The sequence below is a fragment of the Chinchilla lanigera genome, unplaced genomic scaffold (genome assembly GCF_000276665.1).
Source record: "Chinchilla lanigera isolate Chin_1 unplaced genomic scaffold, ChiLan1.0 scaffold00009, whole genome shotgun sequence".
NCBI lineage: Eukaryota > Metazoa > Chordata > Mammalia > Rodentia > Chinchillidae > Chinchilla > Chinchilla lanigera.
This window is the reverse complement of record NW_004955410.1, coordinates 30,995,804-31,019,491: the sequence shown is the minus strand read 5'-3', so window position 1 is coordinate 31,019,491 and position 23,688 is coordinate 30,995,804. Positions and strand designations below refer to the sequence as shown.

Genomic DNA, 23,688 nt, shown 5'->3' with positions numbered 1-23,688 from the left:
TCAGAGGAAAGAAGAGCATTGGGAGAACAGGTGAAAAGAACATTACTGAAATAGGACATCTGGCCCATTAATGACCAAGTTTCCCCTGGGTTCCATGCTTGTTTCCAGTCTATGGTACTTGTGTGTCGATGTCCAAGTAGATAAAATACCTCCAGTCATACTTTCTAGTTGCCATTGAAATGAACTTGAACTTAAAGAAAGATAAACTCAAGGCTTGTATAGGTAAATGGTCACAACTAGAGACCATACTCATAAGTGAAATAAATCAGACCTGCATGTGTAAGCATCATATTGTCTCACTAGTGTAAGATCTGAAAGAGTGAACAAAAACTAGGAGGTATGATAGAGGTTGTGAAATGAAAGGAAAATGCTCAAAAGTAAAGGGCAACTGGGGTGTGGGAAAAGAGAAGGGAAAGAAGGAGAAATTATGTATGTATGTATATACAGGATAGCTAACATAGCTGTAGTACTGTCTTCAATTGCTTTACTGAAAGAAACAGTTAATGATTCCTTCATTGATCAATCTTGCATGTCTCTGTTTGTTTTCCTAAGAAACCACTCTGAAGATATCAATACGTAATACAACAAGCACTGTTAATTTCCTACCACTTCGTCTGTAACTCTATATTGTTTGTATTGTTCTTTTGCTAGTTTGTAAATGGTTGTCTGTTTGTTAATGTTTTCCTTCTTTTATTTTTACAATAAATTAAAAAAATAAAGAAATGAACTTGAACTTAACCCAAGAAAGAACCTGTTAAATTTTATATATTATAATAAAATCCTCCCAAAATAAAACAGACTTCAAAAAGCCAGTTTCCCTTACCTCCTCTATCAATCTAGCATTTTGTGTGTTGATTTCTACTCGAGCTGATACTTCTCAGCTAGGAAAGAAATAGTATTTTCTTTGTTTTCATAAAAGATCCCTGTGGTCACTGGATATTAGTGTGTGCTCATGTATTCCTTCTGGGTTTACATTTTATTTGCAATTCTTGTCCCTTTTTTTAAAATCATTTATTTCAAGTCACCAAAATATACCTCTGTGCATCTCAGGAAAACAACTACTTCATATTTCTCTAAGAAAGATTTGGCAGAACCAGAGTTGCTGAATTCACATAACGTTTCAAAGAAAAAACAGCTTTGTGTTGATGCAGAGCCAGAGCACGCCAAACGTATGTGCAAAATTGAGTCTGTGCTCTTGAGATGCGAGTCAGAATGGGATGAGCAACAGAAGTGTAAACACAAAGGGGACATTCAGGTGATCTGTAATATGAGTCACTGCTCAGCCACAAACTTTGCAAGGAGAGTCACTGAGACAGAAACTACCAGGTGTATATCATTATCATAGTTACAGGAGCATTCAGCAAACATACTACTAGATATTCATCTCATTTTTTCTCACATCATTTGGGATCACAGTATTCACATTTTTAATGGTTCCCAAATTCGTGAAATTTCATTTGTAAGGGGTTGAAAGAAAACAAAATTCTCTAATGAGCTGAAAATTTAATTCAGCAGCATTTTTCATTCACTTACTATAAATTGTCTCAAGGTTTAAAAGCTTTAAAACTCTATAAGCATTATGGGAATGTAATTAATTGTCTGTAAAGCACATAAGTCCCAGAAAGATATTTTGTCGAACTATCTTATCCTACTCTGGATCTTATTCTCAACCAATTTGCCCGGTTTCCGATTTCACTAGTTGGGATTAAATCAGTGTACCCTTCCCACTGCATAATGTAGGACTGCTTTAAAATGATGTAATTACAAACCTCAATGGTGGATTGTGAATTGCATTCACTGTCAGAAGTGCCATTAGCATAGTTTTCTTTCAGAACAGTAGGGCAAAGATGTCATGTTAGTAAGTTCCACTACTGTATGTCTACCATTGGATACCCACAGCAACTGGAGACTTGGATGGGATCCAAGGCTAGACATGGGAGCTGGGGAAATACTAGTGGATTTAGAGAAATTTTGAAGAAAAAAATTTCTTTAAAACAATAAAATGGTAGATGAAAGAGAGCCTAAGATTTTTAAATTATTGTAAATTTAATCTTATAAATGGGTACAGTCCTGTGCTATTTGTCTTCCTGGGAAGGGAAAGGACATTTTGTGTAATGACTTTAATTTTGATTGCTTTCAACAGAGTGAAATTAGAATGTGTTATGACATTTCTCAGTGCCTTCTTTGACATCTGCTGCCTTTCCTCCCAGCCCCAATTCCCTTCCTTTACCATGAACTTCTTGTCCATTCCAAGTTCCCAACTCCCTCTTCTTCATCTGAATCTAGAGATGGGGGCCCATTTGTAATAAATATAAAGCCTTTCTCTAGGAAACCCCACCTGAATGAGACTTTGGTCTCATATCTTACAGTTCTAAAAGTGCAACAAAAGTCTTTTTATGCTTAAAAAAAGCACACAACAAAAATGCAAAACAAAGAAATAAAACCTCCTACATACTTTCTCTTTTAACGTAAGATGTTCATAATTCTGAGGTAAAGAATTTCCTTTAGAATAAGGTCTTTAGTATGTGGAAACTTGGGTATCAAATAATTAACTGTAATATTCTGCGGGTACCCATCTTGAGCCATAACTTTAAATTTGTTTTAGCCATCTTCCTCAAACTTAGGTAAATTTATTTAAACAATTGACATGTTTTCCTATTTTATAAGTTATTAGCTTAATAGATACAAATCCACAGTACCTTATGTATACAGATTGAACACCTTCAATTAAGTTCTTGCTTGTCATTATCAAAAAGATACACACTTTGATCCATGTTATTCACTTGCTAAGCATTTCTGAATTTTATAAATGAACTGAAATGTAGAGGGAAAAGATCTCAGTGCCTCTTATTGACTACAATAACTCTCTTGTAATTTGCTCAAAGCAAGTGGTATCCATTTATTCTTTTCCTTGAAGGTCATAATAAAAGCAAACAGGTGGATTTTTGTTAAGAATCTTCAGGTAGGTAGACCTAAAGGCTTTGAGATTAGATAAATGCAGACTGCGGACTAAAGCAATAAGCCTCTGAAGCAAAAGGGAGGGGACAGGGCAGCTCTGCACAAACTGAGTAAGTTGGGAGAGCGTTAGACTGAAGCACAGTCCATTTGTCTATACTTTCAGCCAATTGCTATTAAGATTATCAGTGTGTCCTGAAAAGGTTGTATTTTAGCATTATGACTTAGCCTAGGAGAAAGCAATGAAGTAAACGGAGAATTTGAGAATACTGAATTGGAACCTCCCTCCCTCAAACTGGACCAGTAAATTGGAATATCTATGTAGCTGGTTCCAGTCCGGATGTTGTTGGTTTCTAGAAATGTTCCAGTCCTTGCAGCTTTCCAATAGTGGCTGCTATGTTGCATGGCAAATGATTAACTCTGTCACCTCAGACTCTGCATGCTTGCTTTTAAGTATGATGAATTTTTGCTTTGTAATGGAAAAAAAATACAAAAGTCACCTTAAGTCTTATAGTGCAACAATTTTAATAGTCCGCATTAAAGTGGATGGTACAGGTTTGTATTCCAAATTGGAAGCAATCCTGCCCCACTTCAAATGCTTCTCTTCAGGAATGTTTCTCTCTCCACTCCTTTTAAGTCTAGGGAAGTATCCCTAAAGTGCATCTCTGAGACATTAAAAACAGTACTTGATTTGCCAGTCTAAGTCCTCCAGAGCACACCTTCCTCCTTTGAGGGGCTGCAGAATTCAAGTTCAGCTACTGTCTCTGTGAGAAAGACCTGCCCACTGGTGTCCCTCCCATAAGGGACATGAACAAGCCGGAGGCCCCAGCATAGTGTTCTGAAAAAAAAAAAAATCTAGCCAAGTGCCTCAGCTGTAGGTGTTGTCCCTTATCACAAATATTTAATGCATCTTTGAGACGTGAAATATTGAGCACTCAATTGATACATCAAGAGAAAATAAAATCTTGGCCATATGTGAGTGCTCTCAGTTTGTTGGGAATGAGACACCAACTACTGGCGCGGGTTAGAATTCTCCGTGCAGTAGCACGGGGGGTGGTGAGGGTAAGTGGTGGAAGACGTGTCCTGAAGGTTACTGCTTGTCTTCGTAGGAGTCACTAGGGAAATCTGCCTCCTCCGGGGACCTGTCTCCCTCCGGGAGCAGCGTGGCGCGCACTTTCCTCTTCTCCTTAAAGCGGCCAGAACGTGAGATCTTCAGATTGCGGCGGCTGTTGCCAGATTTCTCTCCGCAGGACCTGTCTGACTTGGGAGACTCGCCGGCTCCCCCAAGGACACCGGGATGCTGGTTCTCTCGGGAGCTGCTGGTCCAGTCTGAGCTGGGAGGCGCAGGCTCCACAGGGACAGGCTGGGCCAAAGGCTGCGCTCCTACCTGGGTGTCCTTGCTTTTCTTTTTGCTGTTGGTGAGCGATTTCCACCAGGGGCCCGAGTTGCCAGTGCCACTGCTGTCGGCCATGGCCAGGCCGGGGGCCTGGGCGCCCCGCGTGGGTATAGGCTTCGGCGACCCCTTCTTCCCGTAGTCTCCGGCAGCTCACTGCACTCCTTTCCGGGCTTCTCCCACGCGGGCTACAGGGTGCGAGCCGAGGCAGCTCCTCGTACTGGGGGGAAGAAACTTGGTTACTAGGTTGGTGGAAGTCACGTGCCCTAATCTCATTCCCTCCCTGCTCTTGGCTTTGTACCAGATCGTCCGGGTCGCAGCGCCCCAAGATCTCAGCAGCATAGCCCGGAGGAGGCACCGCAGTGCCCGAGAGGATGCAGTTGCTCTACTGGCCTCTAGGGCGCCACCTCCTGCTCTCAAGTCTAAGCCTCGAACTTCCCAGCCTGAACCTTCGCCTAAGCCTCCCGGGAGGAGCGTAGGTGAGCGCGCGCAGGATGCCCGGGGGAATCCCAGCTATCCGGACCAAACTGGCTCCGGAGGAGAAACGGCCTGTCCAGACTGTCGGACTAGACGAACACCCACAGGTGACCCACCTGTCCTAGAATAGTCCCCTTCAGAGGAGCCCCTAAGTGTGTCCCGGCTACAGGTCAGCTACGAATGTTAAACCACAGACACAATTTTCCCGAATAAGTTTTTTCCCTGTAATCTCCCACCTCGGGGTCATTTTGAAATGATTCTTCAGAGAATTTATATTCCAATAAGAATAAGACACAAGCTCATGCTGTTTGCTTTGCTTTGCTTCTTTCCAATTCTCCTTTAAACCACTTCTGCTCGTGACTTTCAGAGAAGCATGTCTAGACTTAACTTCCCTAGAAAATCACCATCCCACTGTTCCTTTTATTCCTCAGAGACCAATCTTGTGGTTTTTAGGAAGGCTGCCCCCGCCTCCCGCCGACTCCAGAGACCCGCCCAAGCTGCAAGTTTTCCTCCCCTCGTCCCATAGCTCAGGATTAAAATATGCTCCGAATCTGTTTATACCACGCAACTCAACTCTTGAGAATTTCACATTTTAAAGACTTTTGTTCTTTTCTTTGCGCAGTTCCATCCTCCAAACAGGAGAGCGCAATTAAGGATCTCCAAAACAGTTTGCTTCTTCTGCAAGCTTTTATTGCCTCTTCGCAGAGCAAAAAGGCTGCTTATTAGCCCTTAGTTAATACGGAAGGCGAGACTCCCCGGGCCACTTTCTGTGCACTGTTTACTGCGCGTAACTACCGCCAATGCGGAGGATTCGCCCACGCAGCTGCTCATTTTCCGGTTTTCTCTCCGCTCCTTCCCACCCACGCACGCAGAACTCCCGGGACTCGCAAGTGCGCAGAAGACGGAAAGTTCTGCTGTGTTTGTTGTGGGAAGTTCTCCTCCCGGAACTCCACGGAGAGGAAGTCCCAGAGTCTACGCGAGGCGTCCTCCGCTGCGCCCTGAAACCGTGGTACCCGCTCCAACCCGAGATCCCCGGAGGGATACTGGGGCTGGGATTTGAAAACAATAAAAGAAAAAGCGGCCGAAAGTTCTTTCTGTACAAAAGGCACCCACACCCTCAGACACAATGGGCCGGAAGGTTTGTAAACACCCTACTCCGTCCTACTTTGCAAATCGGAAAAGTACCCTCAAGGTATTAACTAACGGTGGTGGTAGTGGGGGCTGTCTCGACGTTGCCTTCTGTCCTTTACCCCGTACTTTCTTCTTTACGGCTGTCAACTTGGTATGCACCGAAAACCTTCGTGAGAATTGCGTAAGGAGAAGACTGCAACTTACGCAAAAGTAGGCAGAGCGCAGTTCTAGAGCGCCGGCGGCTCGGGGCTCGTCCTCTCGCTAGAAGGCGGGGGATTGGGAGGCGCAGGGCATCAGCCCAGCGTGATCCCGCGTTGGGAGGCTCTCGGTATACGCAGAACAAGCCAGGAACGCTCACCTGCTTGGGCTTCCCAGACGCCGAGGCCCCGCACTGCACTAGCGGCCGCGAGCAGCACCGGACCCTCGCTCCGGGCACCCCGAAGCCGGGGCGCTGTCCCTCGGCGCGGGCTCGGAGAGGCCAGGCTGCTGGAAAGTGTACCAGTCCGAATGTCCGCAGCGCAGCGCACCTCAGCCGAGTGTTGCTCACCCTTGGCACCTCCAATTTCTGCGCCCTACGGAGACAGCCCGGGCCTCTCCGCGAGGTGGGCTCGTCCGAGGCACTGTCAGACTCTCCGTCCCCGGAGAAAGCCCAGGCGGCCTTTCCCAGTGAGCAGCCTTACAGTCTCCGGAGCGTCCCTCTCCTCCGCCAGCGCCTCTGCCTCTCGGGAGCTGCCGAGAGGTGGGACCATGGCTGCTCGCTCGGGCGCACTGAACCTTCCTACGCGTCCGCAGCAGCGAGCAGAGACATCTGCCCACCTGCTGGTCCCGCGCCAAGTGATTGGAGAAACCCGAAGCTAGCGGCACAAGGGTGCGTGGGGGTGTGAGGTGACCCAGGAGGCGGGCCCGGCCCACAGGTGCAGGTAGGCACGTCGGGTTCCCGCCCTCCGGGTACGAGATTGGATCAGGTCGCAGACGTGGCGCCAGCCTTGAGGCGTCTGATTGGGGGAAAGCAGGGCCGCGCGGCTTGCGGGACCGAGTCCCTGGGAAGAAACCGTGAAGACTCCAGACCCGGAGACCAAAGCTGTAGGGGCGTCCCCCGAGCAAAGGTCGCTGTGGCATCCCTCCCTCAGCCAGCACCCCGAATTCTTTTCCTCCTGTGGCCGGGTCCCAGGAATCTCACGCTTTGTTACTCACAGGAGCTGATTCACCCTCGGGCAAAAGTTGGAGAGTTTCAGGCGCACTTAGTTAAAAGGCTGTAACAATTTTAAAGAGCTCGCTGTGACCAGCCAGGCGTTGCTTCAAGCGCTTTCTGTGGATGAACTCGCTTAGGCCCCACACCAATCCTAGCAAGCAGGTACTATTTTAGTCCTCACTCCACAGGTGACTAAACCCCAGCAGGTGAAAGTTAAAAGGCTGCTCGCGGTGGCGGCAGGCAGAGCAGGGTCAGGGTCCATGAAGTCTCACTTCAGTTTCCACCACCTTAAGCCACAGCCTGTTTGTCTGGGGCTCTTAGAATGACTGAGGATCCTTTTTTAGGTCTGGAAATCCATGGACCGCCCCCCCCCCACACACACACACACTAGGCGAGCATAAATAGGGACCTAGGCCATAGTAAGGAGTGAGCCAGTGGACAGTGTCGTTCTTAGGCTACTTTTGCTTCTAGTCCCACCAGCGGTTTTTGTTAGTTTCACAGAAAGCCGTCGACACAGGACATGCTTTGCTAGGGAAGACAGATGCCTCCTCTTGCAGGATGCTCTTCTTCTTTAAAAAAAAAAAATAATAATAATAATTAGGTCCGTTTTGAGCTCATCTACACACGCGCCTAAGGCTGATGCGGTTCCGTACTGCAATATGAAAGCGTTGAAAGCCGGGCAAGGAGGCCGCGTCTGTAATCCTAGCTATCTTCCACGCTCAGGCAGGAGGACTGCAAATTCCAGGTCAGGCTGGGCAATTCAGGAAGACCCTGTCTCTAAATAAAGTTTTCAAAGGTTTTAGAGTGGGGTGGGGTGAGGTGGGGTGGGGCAGCTCGGTGGTAGAGCACTTGAGAGTATTCAAAGGGTATAGGCTCAATCCCTAGCACCACAAAAATGAAAACAAACACCAAACAAAAATTTGTAATGTAGTTAGTAGAAAGAAATTTTTATAGAGTATTTCAATAAGTGAAAGAAGAGAAAAATACTACTTTGCATTTTTATGATGTGCAAGGCAGAGTATATTTGAAATGGATACATTTTCATGTATATCCTGGGATAAGTTTTAAAGTATGTTTAATTCCAGCACTGGGACTGAACAAAAACAAGCCATCAGCTTTGAAGGGAGGATAGCAAAATTCAGCAGAATCCATTACTTCCTGAGGAAGAAATTGAATCACAGGGAAAGCCCTCGTCTGAGGTGTGGTCACCGCCAGGAAGCTATAGAGCTTGGTGGCCAGAGGAGTGAAGGATGAAGATATTTGGGAAAAGAAAACTAGTACTGCCAAATGGCTTCTTGTCTAGTACAATTTTAACAAAGGAGTGAACATTTTTTTGCTGAAATACAAACCTGGTTCTCAGGCTTTTAGAATGTTCCTGTTGGGGATGGGTGAGAATTCAGATGGAACAGCATGTGCAAGAGTCCTGGGGTGTGCAGGACCTTCTCAAGGTGCATTGAGCAGGCTGGTGGGACCTAGATGTTGTAGGGGTGTTGTAGGGGGATGAGGCTGCATGGCTGGGTGTAACCAGATCCTCTAGGCAAAGTGTGGAAGAGGGGCCTGAGGCTGAGGTTTGCATTTAAATAGCACTATAGCTGATAGAGTAGATGGCAGAGAGCACAATGGCACTGCAGGGAGACCTATGCTGCTGGAATAGCTCAGGTGAGATATTCTGATGGCAATATGGGAGATAGTCAAAAGGGTATTGTTTCATCTAATTCACACAAAAGAGGAGAATGAGTTTGACTAAAGGCTTAAAAAAGAGATACTTTCACAAGTTTCCTTGCAAGTAGGAGTGGCTAGGTAATCGGGCTTTGGCTCGAGCAAAGCTTTAGAAAATACTTCTTCCCTCAAATAAAAGGCTGAGACTTCTGAGAGAAGAGTATCTTTTGCCACACCCTTGATTCTTACATTTAAGCACAGGGGAAGGATGTGATGTCTGGTGCTGCAGCAGCCACTACACATACACACCAATGAGTTACGGGCATGAGGATAAAAGATAACACGCCGAGAACATTGGCAAGGGACTATGGGAAATACCTTGGTCCTTGCTGATACCTGGACCCACCTACTACCAGGCTTCTGGTTCAGTGGGATAATATGGATTTCCAGGATTTAACTACAGATTTAAACAGTGTTCAGTTATTTGTAGGGAAACCCATTTCTACTTGATATAAACTATTAAAGTTAATAGAACACATGCTTCTGTTCAAAAAAAGAAAGTTGTATTGACACATTTTTTGGACCAATCTGAAAATTTCTTCAGAAAAGATGGAGAAGTCAGTGAAATGCTTAGGAGATGGGGGAGTTTTTAATGGCAGCGAGAGCATCTACGCAATGAGGTACTTCCATAGAAAAGGCTTGGAGTGAAGGAGGTGAGAGGTAGAAGAATGTGTAGCACAGGGCTGAGTCCAAAAGATGAAGGTCGCCACCCTACCTGCAGCATCAGAAAAACTGGACTTTTAAAGACAGAATTTTACATCAAAACTAGAATAACTTATTTCCTGCAATATTTTTTGCATCTGGATCTGTTCTAATCTATGAAAATTTTCACAACCTTCTCATGCCAAAATCCTTACACAAATGTGCACGTACACACACACACACACACACACACACACACACACACACACAGGTATGGTGCTAAAAATACTGTTCTGTTCTATTGATCCAGGAGTCACATTGCTGACTCTATAATGATGACACAGTTTTGCATTGTTCTGAGCATCATGCAGTAGACGCATTTAGACTTAGCTATGGTATCCAGTTAATAGCAGGTGACTCAGAGTTAGTTTTTAGAATTGAACGTTGCTTAAATTGCAGCTTTCTCACGTGAACCTTAAAATGTAATATAAGATTACCCTCAGAGGCCATAGACAATGAATTCTTAGGCCAACATTGGGTACTAGGAATTAAAATTAGAATTTCACAGGTTAAATCTGATATTTGCCATCCTGGCAAGCCTGGCATTACACAGAGTTTGGGAAATCAGTTATTTTCCTTTTAAACATAGATAGTGGGATCTTGGCAGACAAAGGACACACACATTTAAGAAACAGGGCCACAGAAAACTTTTAAAAATTGCTTATACTCTTGTCATGCAGCGATGGCCTGGATATGCTTTGGTGGGAGTTCTTTGCCCCCTATTTCCACGTGTTTACACTTGACCTTCTTCCCTCCCTCTCTTCAGCTTCTCTCCTTCCCTTTCCTCCTTAATTCCTTCCTTTTAGGGACAGTTACATACTTTGAAAATTTGCTGTGGCTTCCCCTGCCTTTTCCTTTGTAGTCATCTATGCAGTGGTAGTTTACACTTTTCCTCTCGTGGTACATCCGTATCAGTATTGGTGGATTTAGTTTTATATACTTTTACACTGTGCTCATGGCAATCAGGCATGAACTTGGAATCCACTTTTTATAGCATCTCATCCTGCGCTTTGCCAGGATAACTGAATATATGTCTAGAAGTTAAAAAATTATAGTCACAAAATACTTCTCCTCGTGCCAGTTTTGCGCAGTCCCCCTGAGCACTTGACCGAAGCAGAGTGGACTCGTCCAGTGCCGTCACTCTCTGCAGTTCAGCCCATACCTGCTCCCTTCCTGTCTCACACACTCCTCCTCCCTTGATCTCATTTTCATGAACCATGCGTTTGAAAGTCATCAGCCTCTCTGTTCACCTTACTTCAATACATGGCTATCCAGTTTCTTCCTGAGGTGATGAGGCCCTTACTACCTACCCACTCATGTACTCCACAGAAGAGCGGCATATGTATCTGCCTGTGCCTTTTCTTTTTTTTTTTTTCTAGTACCAGCCCACCCTGGCCTCTTTTCTCTGGGACGCATCTTCTTTGTTAGCCCAGATCTCAGAGGTGTTGTCTACACCTGCTGTGGGTAACCCACTTTCTTGCTCAGACTCACTCCACTCTGCATCTGCCCACTTCTTCCACCACGTGCTTCTCTGAGGTCCTTGGCTTATTGGACATCCATCAGTCATCTTTTTAGTCTATCCCCACAAAAGCACTGTTGAGAAGTCCTTAAAACATTCACAGTTCTTCCAAATTTTCTCCATTCTTACTGGAAGCTCCTTTCTTGTCTACTTTGCTAGCTTGTCTTTTTTCCCATTGACATTATCAGTACAGGCTGGTGTCTTTTGAGGTGTTACTGTGAGATAGCTATCATGATAGGTATTTTCTATGTATTATCTCACTCTACGTATCCTCATAGCAAACACTCTATTTTACAGGGAATGTAAGTGGTACTTAGGGAAGGCAAAACAGCTCATGGTGGTAGAGCTAGGATTCAGAATAAGGCAATCTGGCTCCAGAGCTAGAGTTTATAAATGCTTTTATGAAGTTAGATGCCTTGATGTTTAGCTGTAAGTCCCCTTCTGCCCTATGCCCATGGCTTCAGGTAGCATCTTCATGAAGGTAACTCTTGAATTGGTATCTGCAGCTCAGGCCTCTCTTCTGAGTTTCAGATCTTAGTATATACTCAGTTCTTCGATATTTCTACTTGGCCGTCTCAAGGCACGTCAAGCTAATACATGTGACATGTACTCTCCTGACACCCTCCCCATTCTCACTCCTTGCCTTTGTTCCCGAATCCAGGTGACTGGCACTACATCTATGCCAGAAATTGAACAAGAACCGAGCATTTGGCTGCTATAGCAAAATACCAGAGAATTGATGATTTATAAACAATAGACACTTATTTCTTACAGTTCTGGAGCCTGAGAAGTCCAAGATCAAGGTATCGGTAGGCAAAGTGATTGGTGAACTTCCTGGTTCATACAGGACACCTTCTTCCTGTGTCTTCACACGGTAGAGGATGTGAGGAAGCTCCTTGGGCTCACTTTTATAAAGGCACTAATCACATTTATGCAAGCTCGGACCTGATCATTTCCTAAAGGCTCTCAGTACATTGTGGATTAGGTTTCAACCTGTGAGTTTTGGGTGGATGTGAATATTCAGTACATAGTGGTATCCTTCTCAGGTCCTTCCTCTGCTCACGCTCCTATCTGGTGTCTCCTCAAGCTGGTCATATTGGTATCCTAAATGCCTCCTGTATTCATCTGCCATCCTGTTTCCATTGCTTCTTCATAATCTAAACTGTCATCTTCTCTCATCGGGAACTGCAAAAATAGCCTAAGTGAAAACCCTATATCCATTCCTGCCCTGCTGCATCCTATACCCATATGGTGTCCAGAATAACACACTTGTAATGACTTCCCTGCTCACAACTCCCCAGTGGAGTCCCCTCGTTCTTGGGATAGAGAACTGGCATGATCCACATATATGGCTTATATTACCTCATTCTTTAACACAAACTCATTCCGCTCTCCAAACCAGTCTCTGTCTTTCATCACATCAACCACTATTACCCTCAATGACAGCCTTTGGGACACTCTTCTCACCCCAGCTGAGGTGGTCTGACAACTAGTGGTCAGCTTGTAACACCCAGCTGAACTGAATTAGCGTGGTGCTGAGTGTGGGTAGCCCACCTGAGTACTACTGCCAACAGCATAAAAAGGAGAACTGGAGAGGAAGATGGTGCTGTTGATTCCCCTGGAGAAGCTCGTCATGCTGGCTTTCCTGGTATGAACTTGGCTGCTCTTATCATCAGAGGAGGTTGGGACCTCATTGTTGCTGAGGATGGCTTTTTGGAGGAGCTTTGGTTTTCCTCTGAGTGTTGCCTCCTGGCTCCAGTGCAGATCCCTCAGTCTGCTGGCACAGATCCTTCATCGCGCTGGCCCAGACTTTCTAGCTTCCACCATTGACCTTTGGGCCTTCCCAACACAGATCCTTGAAAACAAGCCTGCATGAGACATTGTTGTGGGCTCTAGGCCTTCAGCTGGACTCATGCAGGACATTGTCATGGGATCCAGGCCTTCAGCCATATCCTTTGTATCACTAGTGTGTGGACAGATCTCCCACATCCTTTTTGCAATGACTCTTGGGGTGACTATTATAAAATAATTCTATAAATTATGTGTCCTAAATTAATTCCTTTCCCTTGCAAACCTTGACTACAACACCAACCAGGCCACATTATTTGGTATGGCACAATTATTAAACTAAGATTGTTTTACTTTTTTTATCCAGTCAATGGCTTATGTTTGCTCTATTTTTGCTATTTATTTCTTTTTGTATTCATACTTTGTATCTGGGAACATGTCTCTTTAAAATTTATCTTTTATATTTTCCTTTAGTAAGAATCACTGGTAGTAAATTCTTTAGCTTTTGTCTGATGTATTGTCCTAATTCTGGTTTGATATCTCTGCTTTGTATAAAAGGTTGGTGGTTATTTTATTCAGCTCATAGAATATATATCACTTGACAGTCTCTTAGCCTATGTTATTCTGTTGAGAAGTACGATGTCACTCTGTCCCTTCTTTTAAAGGTAATTAGTAGGGTTTTTGTTTTCTCTGCTGTGTTTAGATTTTTTTCTTTGCCTTGAATTTTCTTCAGTGTCAGTATGATGTATCTAATTGTGAATTTCTTTTTATTTTTATACTGCTTGGGATTATTTGCTTTTAAATTCAGTTTTTAAAAACTCCTAGTCATTATTTCTTCAAGCATTATATTTGTCTTATTCTTTTTTTCTTTCTGGAATTTCCCCTTGAACATTAAAAAAATAACAGCTTTGTTGAACTCAAATTTGCATGCTATAAAATTTACAAACTTAAAGTATGACTCAGTAGCCTTTAGCACATTGACAGAATTGTACAACCACGACAATGATCAAACTTAGGTCATTTTTGTTATCCCAAAGCAAAACATTCTACCCCTAACTATCATCTCCCAATTCCTCCTCCATGAATCTAGGCCACTACTAAGTTCTAGTCTGGAAATAAATAAATAAATAAATAAATTACATGTATTCAAAATAGACCATACTCACAGCAACAATAAAGACCTTAACATATCCAAAGAAATGAAAATCCTCCAAAATGAGTTCTCATACCATATTGGGGTAAAACTAGAGACTGACAGCAGAACCATATTTAGAATATAGTACCTCTCTCTCCTATTATCCATCTTTTATTTCATATGTTATTTATATATTAACTTCTTCATGTAAGGGAAACAATGCCATGTTCAAGTTTGTTGGTCTTATTTATTTCACTTAAGAATATGGTCTCAAGGTACATCCATTTTCCTACGAATGCCTCACGTTTATCTTTCTTTATGACAGAGTAGTGCTCCATCCATTTAAACATTTGATACATCTAGCCTATCCAACCTTGCTTCCTACTTACCCTGTATTTTCCACAATTTGTCTTCTGTGGTGCATTGCAGATAATTCCTTTTTGTAGCAATGAGTCATGCTGTATTATTTTTAGTTAAGTTCAGAGACCTCTCTTTTCCAACAGGTCACCTAGAGACCATTTCACTCACTGCTCTACCTGGCTGCCAGCCTCTTTTCAGCAATAGTGAGGCAAGTTCCTTTTCTTCGAGGAAGAGCAATTCATTGTCTGTTGCCTTTGTTAATAACAAAAATTTCAAAGAGCCAAGTAGCAAAGCTGTTGTTTCGGGCACCTTTACACAAACCATATCAAAAGTGCTAGAATGTCTCTCTGTTGCTGATCACCTCTGTTCTTCCCAAGTTAATACTTCTGGTCACCACACACAAATTACCAGTTTCAACTTTGATGAAACCTGTAATCTTGCCAGTCCCTTGTCTTGGTTACTTTTCTCTCATTGCTGGGACAAAATACCTGACGCCCAAAATTAAGGAAGGAAAGGTTTATTTCGCTTACAGTTCGTGGAGGTTTCAGTCCTTACTTGGCAGATTATAAGGCAGAGTGGCACATGGCAGAGGGCTGCAGCTCATGGTGACAGAACACAGCAAAAGCAACAACCACACACCAGGGCGGAATGGGGGAGGAATGCCCTCAAGCAGCTTCTTCCTCTCCCTTACATATGCAAACTATTCACCCCAGGGTGGGTGTAGCTCTCACACCCATCAAACTCTAAAAGCCTGCCCCATGGCTGCTTGAGGCTTTGGGGGGACACACAGATATAAACCATAACATGCCTAAATCACTCTGGCTGGTGTCATTCACCTTGATGAGAGAACCAGCTCCCCTTGGTGGTGTGAGTATAGTTGGTCACCAAATGACAGATTCCTTTTGTGTCCTCAAAGATCTTTCTCACTTTGCACCACTTATACTTGGCTTCTTCAAATGCAACACAAAGAAAGGCCAAGGGACCTTTGGTGTCGTAAATCAAATGAAAATTCTCTCTGGTCCTGTCAATGCTAATGACATCCATAAAGCCATCTGAGTAGATTATATGAGTTTGGACTTTGCCATTGATCTTAACGAAGTGCTGCATGCAAACGTTCTTGATTTCATCTGCTGTCAGAGCATATATAAGTCTATTCCTTAGGAAAATGATGAGAGGCAGACAGTCTGTCAGTTTGTGGGGAGCACTGAGGGGACAATGAACAAACACGTTGGTCACCGTAAAGAGGATCCAGGGCTTTGAGCTACTCTAAATGCTTCTTGGGACAAAAAGCCCTAGTTATACTTGGAAAGGAATTTGATTTACATCGCAATTCATGAATTCACTTTTCTACTGCATCTGAACAGCTATTAAATCTGTCTCTTTATATATTTTGACTGTTTCTTTTCTAAATGTTCTATTTAGTTTTATTTCAAATATTTCGGTCATTATCATTTTCTATTCTTCTGAGGTATTTTTAAACTTGTGTTTTCTCTTTAAACATAATAAGCATAGCTGTTTTATAATCTGTGTCAGATTAACTAATGATCAACTTGGAACACCCACCTGAACTGAGTCAGCATGGTGCTGGGTGTGGAAGGCTCACCTGAGGATTGTTGCCAACAGCATAAAAAGAGAACTGGAGGGGAAGATGATATGCTGTTGATTCTCCTGGACAGCTTGTCATGCTGGTTTTCTTGATATGAACTTGCATGTTTTCATCATCAGATGAAGCCAGGAGCTTGCTGTTGCTGAGGATGGCTGCCGTTCTTTTCAGGGGAGTTTTGGTCCTTACTTGGAGCATTGCTTCCTGGCTCCAGTGTAGATCCCTCAGCCTGCTAGCACAGATCCTGTATCCTGCTGGTGCAAGCTTTCCAGCTTCCACCACTGACATTTGGGCCTTCTCAGTGCAGATTCTTGATACAGGCCTGCATGCAACATTGTTGTGGGCCCCAGGCCTCCAGTTGGACTTGTGAAGGACATTGCTATGGACTGTAGGTCTGCAGCTGGACTCATGCAGGACATTGCCATGGGATCCAGTCCCTCAGCCCGATTCTTTGGATATCTAGTGTGAGGACAGATTTCTCACACTCTTTTGCATTTGACTCTTTGGGTGAATGTTATAAAATAATCCTATAAATTAAGTTTCCTGTGTTAAGTCCTTTCCCTTGTGAACCCTGACTATGATGTAGTCTCTGTCTGTTAATTCAAAAATCTGGTCTTTGAGGGGCTAATTTTTGTCTCTTTCTGCCAGTTCCCACTTATAGGATCTTTTATAGGTCTTCCTGGATATCATTGTGTGTTCCTCTTTTCCTCAAAGTATTAGTTTTAGGGAAATTTTTAAGACCTAAAAAGATTTTCAATAACTTAGGGGGATACCAGACAGGAACATTTCAGGTTCAAGGTTTGAGGCTTTTTGGACAATGAAAACAACAGATCTGTGTGATCACTGGCCCACAGTCACAGCTTCCCTGGGTCAGGTCCATTAATTCTTTTCTTCTCTGCCCTGAGGCCTTTTCTGTGCCAAAGTAGCTTAACTGTCCATGCAGACCTGTGGGAGAAATGGGCATAGTGTACTTTTGTGTATCTGAAAGTCATCAGGCCCCTCTGGGACCTAGTCTTAATGAGGGTGAATCTTCTATTAATCTTTCTACTTGGGTGAATCCTAGGCTTATAATTGTGTTCCTTTTGCTCCAGGAGACTACCAAAATGGAAATTGTTTCTTTAATTATTTTCAGCAAGAGAATTTGTCCAAATAACCTAGCCTGCCACTGGCAGAAATAAATGCATTTACATTATAAATGGTTTGCTTGGTGTTTATCCCTCTGACTGAACTTTCTTGTTTATCATTTGGCTGTCTCTCTAGAGAATGAGTTCCATTTTATCTAATCATTTATATGATACTTCATATATATAAGAGTACAGTTCCACAATAAACTGTATAAACGTAATAAACATAATAATTATTAACTCAACAATCCTCCTAAAGGCCCTATGAAGCAGACAATATTGTTACTATACATCAAGAATCTGAGGCACTTAGAACTCAAATTACTTTCCTAAGATCTCACAGCTGGTCAGTATCAGAGTCAGCATTTGACCCCAGAAGACTGGCTTTAGAACACAGGAACATAACAAATCGCTATGCTGTGTGTCTCCTCGTGCACACCCAGACATGCCACTGATGAATCTTTATCACATGGCATGCTGCCTAGCAATAACAGTTCTGAGTACTGCTGAATGAGTTACCATAGAATCATAGACATGGGTGCTTTGATTATGACTTTTTTTATGAAAAGAAATTCAATAAAAGTGGCAATGAAATACCATTCAGATTTGACATTCTATGTAATAATAGCTTCATGTTCTTGAATTTTAACATTGAATGAGGCAGGTAAATGAAAATATCTGGTAAGTTTTTGCTTTTGCTGGTAGCACGTTGGAAGAACACTATCATGCTGAAATAGCATTTGGAGTGATAAGAGTTCAGTGGTAGGATGCAGGTGGGGTTTAATAATGTAATACCAGAGGATGGCTGTGGAGATTTTATTAAATACTATATTTAGAGAATAAATGAATGAGCATGAAATTCTGAAACAAGGCTCCACAAGACGTCCGGAGTTACTTAGGAAACAAATACAATCCAACTTTATTATTGGTTTGCAAATCATTGATTTAAGTAAAGTCATGTGTTACCATCCATAGCAATGTTCTCTAGCCGGTCATCTGACTCCAGGTCAGGGCCAGGGTAGCCTCGCTCCTTTAAAGGTGACCTGCTCTCTGCTGTTGCTCATTTCCCTTTGCAATGCGTTGATTTGGTTATGCTCGGTTTGCCAGGTTATAGTTTCTCTCCCGTGGTTGGCCAGTGTGTCAGCACCTTACGTCACATGAGCACCGGGAGCGGGTAGATATCTGATGAAAGGGTAACATGATGCAGGAAGTGATCTTTTCGGCTTCCTCACCTTTAGCAAGGCCACTGTCAAACTTCCAGCATTAGCAGTCCTTAAGCCATAGCTGCTTTCCTAAGTCACAGGCAAACACAGGTAAACTTATGCGCACCTTCATTCCATGGACATTCAGGCTCATGCTTTGATGTACTGTAATTTAATCTACACAGGAAGAGGCACCGCTTCTGCTGCAGCTAGAAACCTTTATAATAATAGAATCCTTTTCACTTTTTATGGCCAGAGCTACTCTGAAAGCTACCCACTTTTGCCTTAGAAAGTTGAAGTAATTTCCTCAAGGTCACAGGAGTGGAGAGAGGAGTTATTTTGATTCAGTTGGAGTTACTTGGTCCCTATTATAGTGGTTTTCAGATATGACTTTTTAAATTTCATATTGTTACTTACGTAATGAATAAGCATTAAACACTGGCTAGTTTCAAGGATATTACATCAAAAGAGATAGTCATACTTCAACAATTCTAATTAAGTCATTGTCTTCTAAGTTTCCCACTTTAAACACTGCTAAATCATATGTGGTTGCTGATGCAGTAAAGCCTTGTGAACCAAAGAGCACTCAAAACAAAGCTCCCATTAACTCTGGGAATTGTAATGATATACATTCTTGTGAAAAAACCTGATGGTTGGTTTGAATTACTAGCTGTGCAGTTCTGGGAAAGTTAATATCTTTAGGCTCTGGTTTTCTTATATGTAAAGTGGGAATAATTCTCTCCACTTCCCTGGGTGGTTGCCAGGATTAAAGTATATAATACATTTATTAAGGTCCCTAATATGGCGCCTGCCACACAACAGACACTCAGACAATGGTTGTTTCTCCTTGACTCATTTCTCTCATTGTCTCTGTGGGAAAATGATGCGAGCAAACTTTATCAATCAATTCCAAGTGGTTTTCGAAAGTAATGGCAGAAAGTCTTGAAAAGCATGGCTAGCACTGCTGGTTGGGGCCAATCCCACCTCATCCAGAACACAATGTTAAAACTTACTGCAGAGTATTAAATACACAATTTTTCTCTGACTCTGTCTTCAGTAGCATTCTTAATGAATAAATCAAATCAAGAAGTTTTCTGTATGTGATTCAATAATTTTTTTATCCTTCAGCATCAAAATTGCATTACCTATAGTTAAAGGTGGAAGTATGCTTAAGCTTGAAAACAATGCTACAAGAAAAGGATTAACGAAATGTAAGACAAAAATCCTTAGAAATAAGGGCACTGCCAGACTCTGGCTAAGGATACAAACCAGAGAATGTTTAATGTGCGCTGCCCCATTAATGCCTGGGGTCTCAATCCATACCTGGATCGCTGAATCCAGGAGAGGCGGAAAAGGACAGGAGCACCCTGTCTCTGCTAGTTTAGGCAACGTGGCACTCTTTACTTTTTTCCAAAAATTTGTTTCCATTTTCCTAAAATAATATATGCAAGAAATTTGAGTCAAATGGTTTTTTTTTTTTTTTTTTTTTTTGGTTTTTCTCCGGTACCAGGAACCGAACTCACGACCTTGCGCTTGCCAAGCAGGCGCTTTTGCCGCTGAGCTAAATCTCCAGCCCCTGAGTCAAATGTTAATAAAGAATTTCCAGCCAATTTCAGGGCTTTCTTACCTTTTCCTTCCTTCTGTTCTGTTTCCCCACCACTTCCAAAATTTTTGGCATTTACAGATCTCTGTATTTCTAAATATGGGCATTATGCTTCCTTGTGACTTACTAAGATTACACATCCTGTAAACTTCCTGTGACGGGATTTAAGCACTGAGCTCCTATGGAACCGAGCCTTCTGCTTCCCCTCTGCCATATGCCCAGTAGAGAATATTAGATTACAGCTTTTGTTTAATTGAAGATTCCACGTTTCATTATGGTGCTTACGCAAATATTGTATTGTTCAGGCTAACTACAGTGGAGTACAGATGTACATTTGCTCTCTCACTTTTTTTCTGTAAATTTAGTGATAATGTTTTTTTTCCCCCCTTTCAGTTTGTTTAATTCTCTCTATATCTTTCGATGGCTTCTTGGTATGCTTTCCTACAAGGTCAGTCGCATCAATAATATATGTGTTCCATTTTGTTTTTCTCGGAAACCTCACGCCTGGCCACCTCCTTCATTATGGACTGACTTCTCTCTGCCCTCCTGCACATCCTCCCACTGGGAACTGCTTGCAGTGGGTTCTGTGTTTGCTGGATCTTGTGTCTCCCTCTGCCTTGGAGGATTCCCACATCCTCAGGTATGCAGCAACAGGCATGGTGGTACAGTCCCCAGGGAGTCTGCTCTTTGAGTCACACAGCTCTTGTCTGCAGTTCAGGCTGTCTGTCCTCCACTTCTGATACCTAGCTGTCTTTATCAGCTGTTGAAAGTTTTTTTTTTTTTTTTTTTTGCCTCCTTCCTTTTTTAAATTTTTATTTCCATTTTTTTTTGTCTTTTTGAGACAGGGTCTCCCTAGGCAGTGCAAGCTGGCCTTGAGCTCACTTGGTAGCCCAGGCTGGTCTCAAACTCACAATGATCCTCCTGCCTCAGCCTCGTAAGTGCTGGGAATTTTTGATTTTTAAAAAATTTTTGTTTTTGTATTTCACATCTGATTCTTTCCTGGCTTTCTCCCTCTTTTAGGTTCCTCTGTGTTGCCTTCTGGTTCATTCTTTTATAAAATGGCTGTTCAGTAAAAGTCAACCTTCCTGTGCATTAAATGCTTTCACTTTTTAAAAAGATGATATTCACTGTTTCCAACTCCACCTGTTGTATTATCATGTTGTATTCTCTTGTCATAGTTTCTATTTTTTTGTTATCCTTTTAATCATTTTCAGTGTACTTATGTTTTAGATTGTTATCTAGTCCTAGGATTAAGGGATAATTCTACTATTTCCTTTATCTGTTCATATTTTTTCAGTTGTGATTTCTCTCCCTCCCTCTCTCTCTCTCTCTCTCTCTCTCTCTCTCTCTCTTTGTGACATTGTCTTTGGTGTGGCTAATTTTTCCTCAGAGGAGTTTTGTATAATCTGTATCATCATCTATCCCTTGCCTACTAGGACGCAGAAATATAATCAGCCTGGGCTTAATTCTTGTGTTAGTTTCTCTGCTTAGGCTTTCTCCAATGAAATGGGTTGTGTAAATGTAAATCTCAAAGTTGCATAAATCACAGGATTGATTTAAAGTGGACACCTTTTTTCTTTTTTAACCTACCTATTCTTTTTTCTTTTAGAGCAATATTTTCCTAGTTTTTGTTATCCAGATCAGAGTTCTTTTCAAAGGTCCCAGCATTTTTGTGGTGGTTCTGGTTCCAAGCTTATACACTGCAGAGTCCTAAGTCTCATCTTCTACTAAAAGCTAAGGTTTTAGTTGTAAATGAAGTTAGGACCCTCCCTTGCCCCCCTCATAGTGCTGCTTCAAAGTCAACTCGAGCTCCTCTGGATTTCGGTCCTCTCTGGAACAATGGGGTTCACTTTCTTTCTCCCTTCCCTCCCTCCTTCCCTCTCTCCCTCCCTTATATCCTTCCTTCCTCTCTGGCTTCCTTCCTTCCTTCCTTCCTTCCTTCCTTCCTTCTGAGATCAGCTCTGAGGTTCCAAAATTTTTAATTATATTTCATTCAACAGTTTTAAATATTGATAGCAGAAGAATTTTTGTTTTACTGTTTTTTATTTTATTCATTCAACAACTATGTTTTGAGCATCTCTAGGTATCAGTCACTGAGAGGTAATGATAAATTAAGCAAAAGCCTTGCCCTCCTAGAACTTACATTCTTGTGGGGAGTTGTGGTGGCCACAGAAAATAAACAAAAATAAGCAAAATATTTATTAGATGATAAAGGGAGAAAAATAACTAGGAGGTTTGAATGTTTATAGGGATGTTGTAGTTTTAAAAAGAATGACTAAGCCAGGCATAGTGGCGGGCATACTTGTAATCCCAGCACTTTGGAAGCTAAGGCAGGAGGATTGCTGTGAGTTTTAGGCCAGCCTGGGCTACATAAGCAAGTTCAAGGCCAGTCTGTGCTACATAGCAAGACCATGTCTTAAAAAAAAAAAAAAAAAGACTAGAAAGAAAACAATAAAGATTTCTTGGAGTAAAACTACCATGAAATACAGAAAAACAATAGAAAAAGGAAACTACACAAATAGCTCATTATTTGAAAAAAAAATCAGTACAATTGCTCAACCTGTATAATGTACAAGTTAAAAAAGAGCGAAGATAGAAATTACTAACATCAAGAATAAAACAGAGGATGTAATTACAGACTACAGGCTCTTATATTCCTAAGGAATTGCTGTGCAAAACTTGATCTTCATAATTGCAACAATGTAGGTGAAATGGATTAATTCGTTGAAAAGAGCAGACCCCTAAGTTATCCAATATATATAATAGATACTCTGAACAGTCCTGTAGCTATTAAAGAAATGAAATTCATAACTAACTTCTGAAAAGAAAACTAGAACCCAGTATTTCTTCAAAAAGTGTATCCTCCAGGAATCAAACTCAGGACCTTGCGCTTGCCAGGCAGGTGCTGGGCCGCTGAGCTAAATCCCCAGCCCCTTATCCTTCTCTCTCTTGAACACAATAATTTCTTACTGGACTAGGAACCTCCATAAATTCCAAGTTTTGGAATTTTCTAAAGCTTTTTAACGTCTGGCCAACAAACAGAATGCTTGGCATCTGAATTTAAAAATTTTATTTCTCTCATGCACGGCCACCGTGTTATTTAACTTTCCATTATTATAACAAAACACTTGAGGTAATTAACTCCTAAAGGGAGAAGATTAATTTTGGCCCCTGGCTTTAAAGGTTCTAGTCCGTCACCAGCTGAGACTTCCTCCGATGAGTGGTGGTGCCACATGGCAATGTGGAGAGCAGTGGCGGAGCAACTGCAGGCTTCATGGCCAGAAAGCGAAAGCGGAAGTGCCGGGCTCCCACGATTCCATTTAAGGGCATGCCCTCCGCCCCATGCCTTAAGGACCTACTAGGCCCAACCTCCTAAAGTTGCCACTGCTTCGCCATAGCACCACCTTGAGAACCCAAACTTTAACCCGTGGTCCTTTGCAGGATTCAACATCCAAACTATAGCAGCCACTGTTACCTTTGCCCAGTAAAAAGGACAGCAACATGGGGTAGTTCCACGTTCATCCCCAGTACAATATCCACCTGGGTCTCTGCCCAAGATGCTGCCTCACTAGGTACTCAGAAGGGGGCCCTGTTTCTGTTAATCCTTTTCATCATGAGTTCCAGCCTCTTCCAAGTGATACTTCCAAGCCCATTGCTTAATAGACCTGAAGAGGGAAAGGGATGTAGTCACGGGGATAAGTAGGGAAAGAGTATTCCAGGAAGAAGGCAAGGTATGGCCAAGATCTCACACAGCAGGAGTGTGCCTATCATGTTGAAAAAGAACA

The 23,688-nt window shown here is 42.6% G+C and overlaps 1 protein-coding gene and 1 pseudogene across 3 annotated transcripts; both read right to left on the bottom strand.

Moving 5' to 3' along the window:
- Positions 1-3,456: 3,456 nt before the first annotated feature.
- Positions 3,457-7,090, bottom strand: Prr15 (proline rich 15). Of its 3 annotated transcripts, none has more exons than XM_005377484.2 (2): positions 6,315-6,880; positions 3,457-4,568 (listed from the first exon to the last, which is right to left on the bottom strand). In XM_005377484.2, the coding sequence occupies exon 2, from the start codon at positions 4,424-4,426 to the stop codon at positions 4,046-4,048; it is 381 nt and encodes a 126-aa protein (XP_005377541.1). In that variant the 5' UTR covers positions 4,427-4,568; positions 6,315-6,880; the 3' UTR covers positions 3,457-4,045. The 3 variants fall into 3 exon arrangements, 1 of the variants encoding a protein (XP_005377541.1); XR_001232751.1 differs by having other exon boundaries at positions 4,424-4,568; positions 6,161-7,090; XR_001232750.1 differs by having other exon boundaries at positions 4,424-4,568; positions 6,315-7,090.
- Positions 7,091-10,944: 3,854 nt separating this feature from the next.
- On the bottom strand, positions 10,945-23,233 carry LOC102027499 (annotated as a pseudogene).
- Positions 23,234-23,688: the final 455 nt, after the last annotated feature.

Coding starts and splice junctions, on each gene's coding strand:
- Prr15 (XM_005377484.2), bottom strand. CDS start 4,426: ATGGCCGACAGCAGTGGCACTGGCAACTCGGGCCCCTGGTGGAAATCG.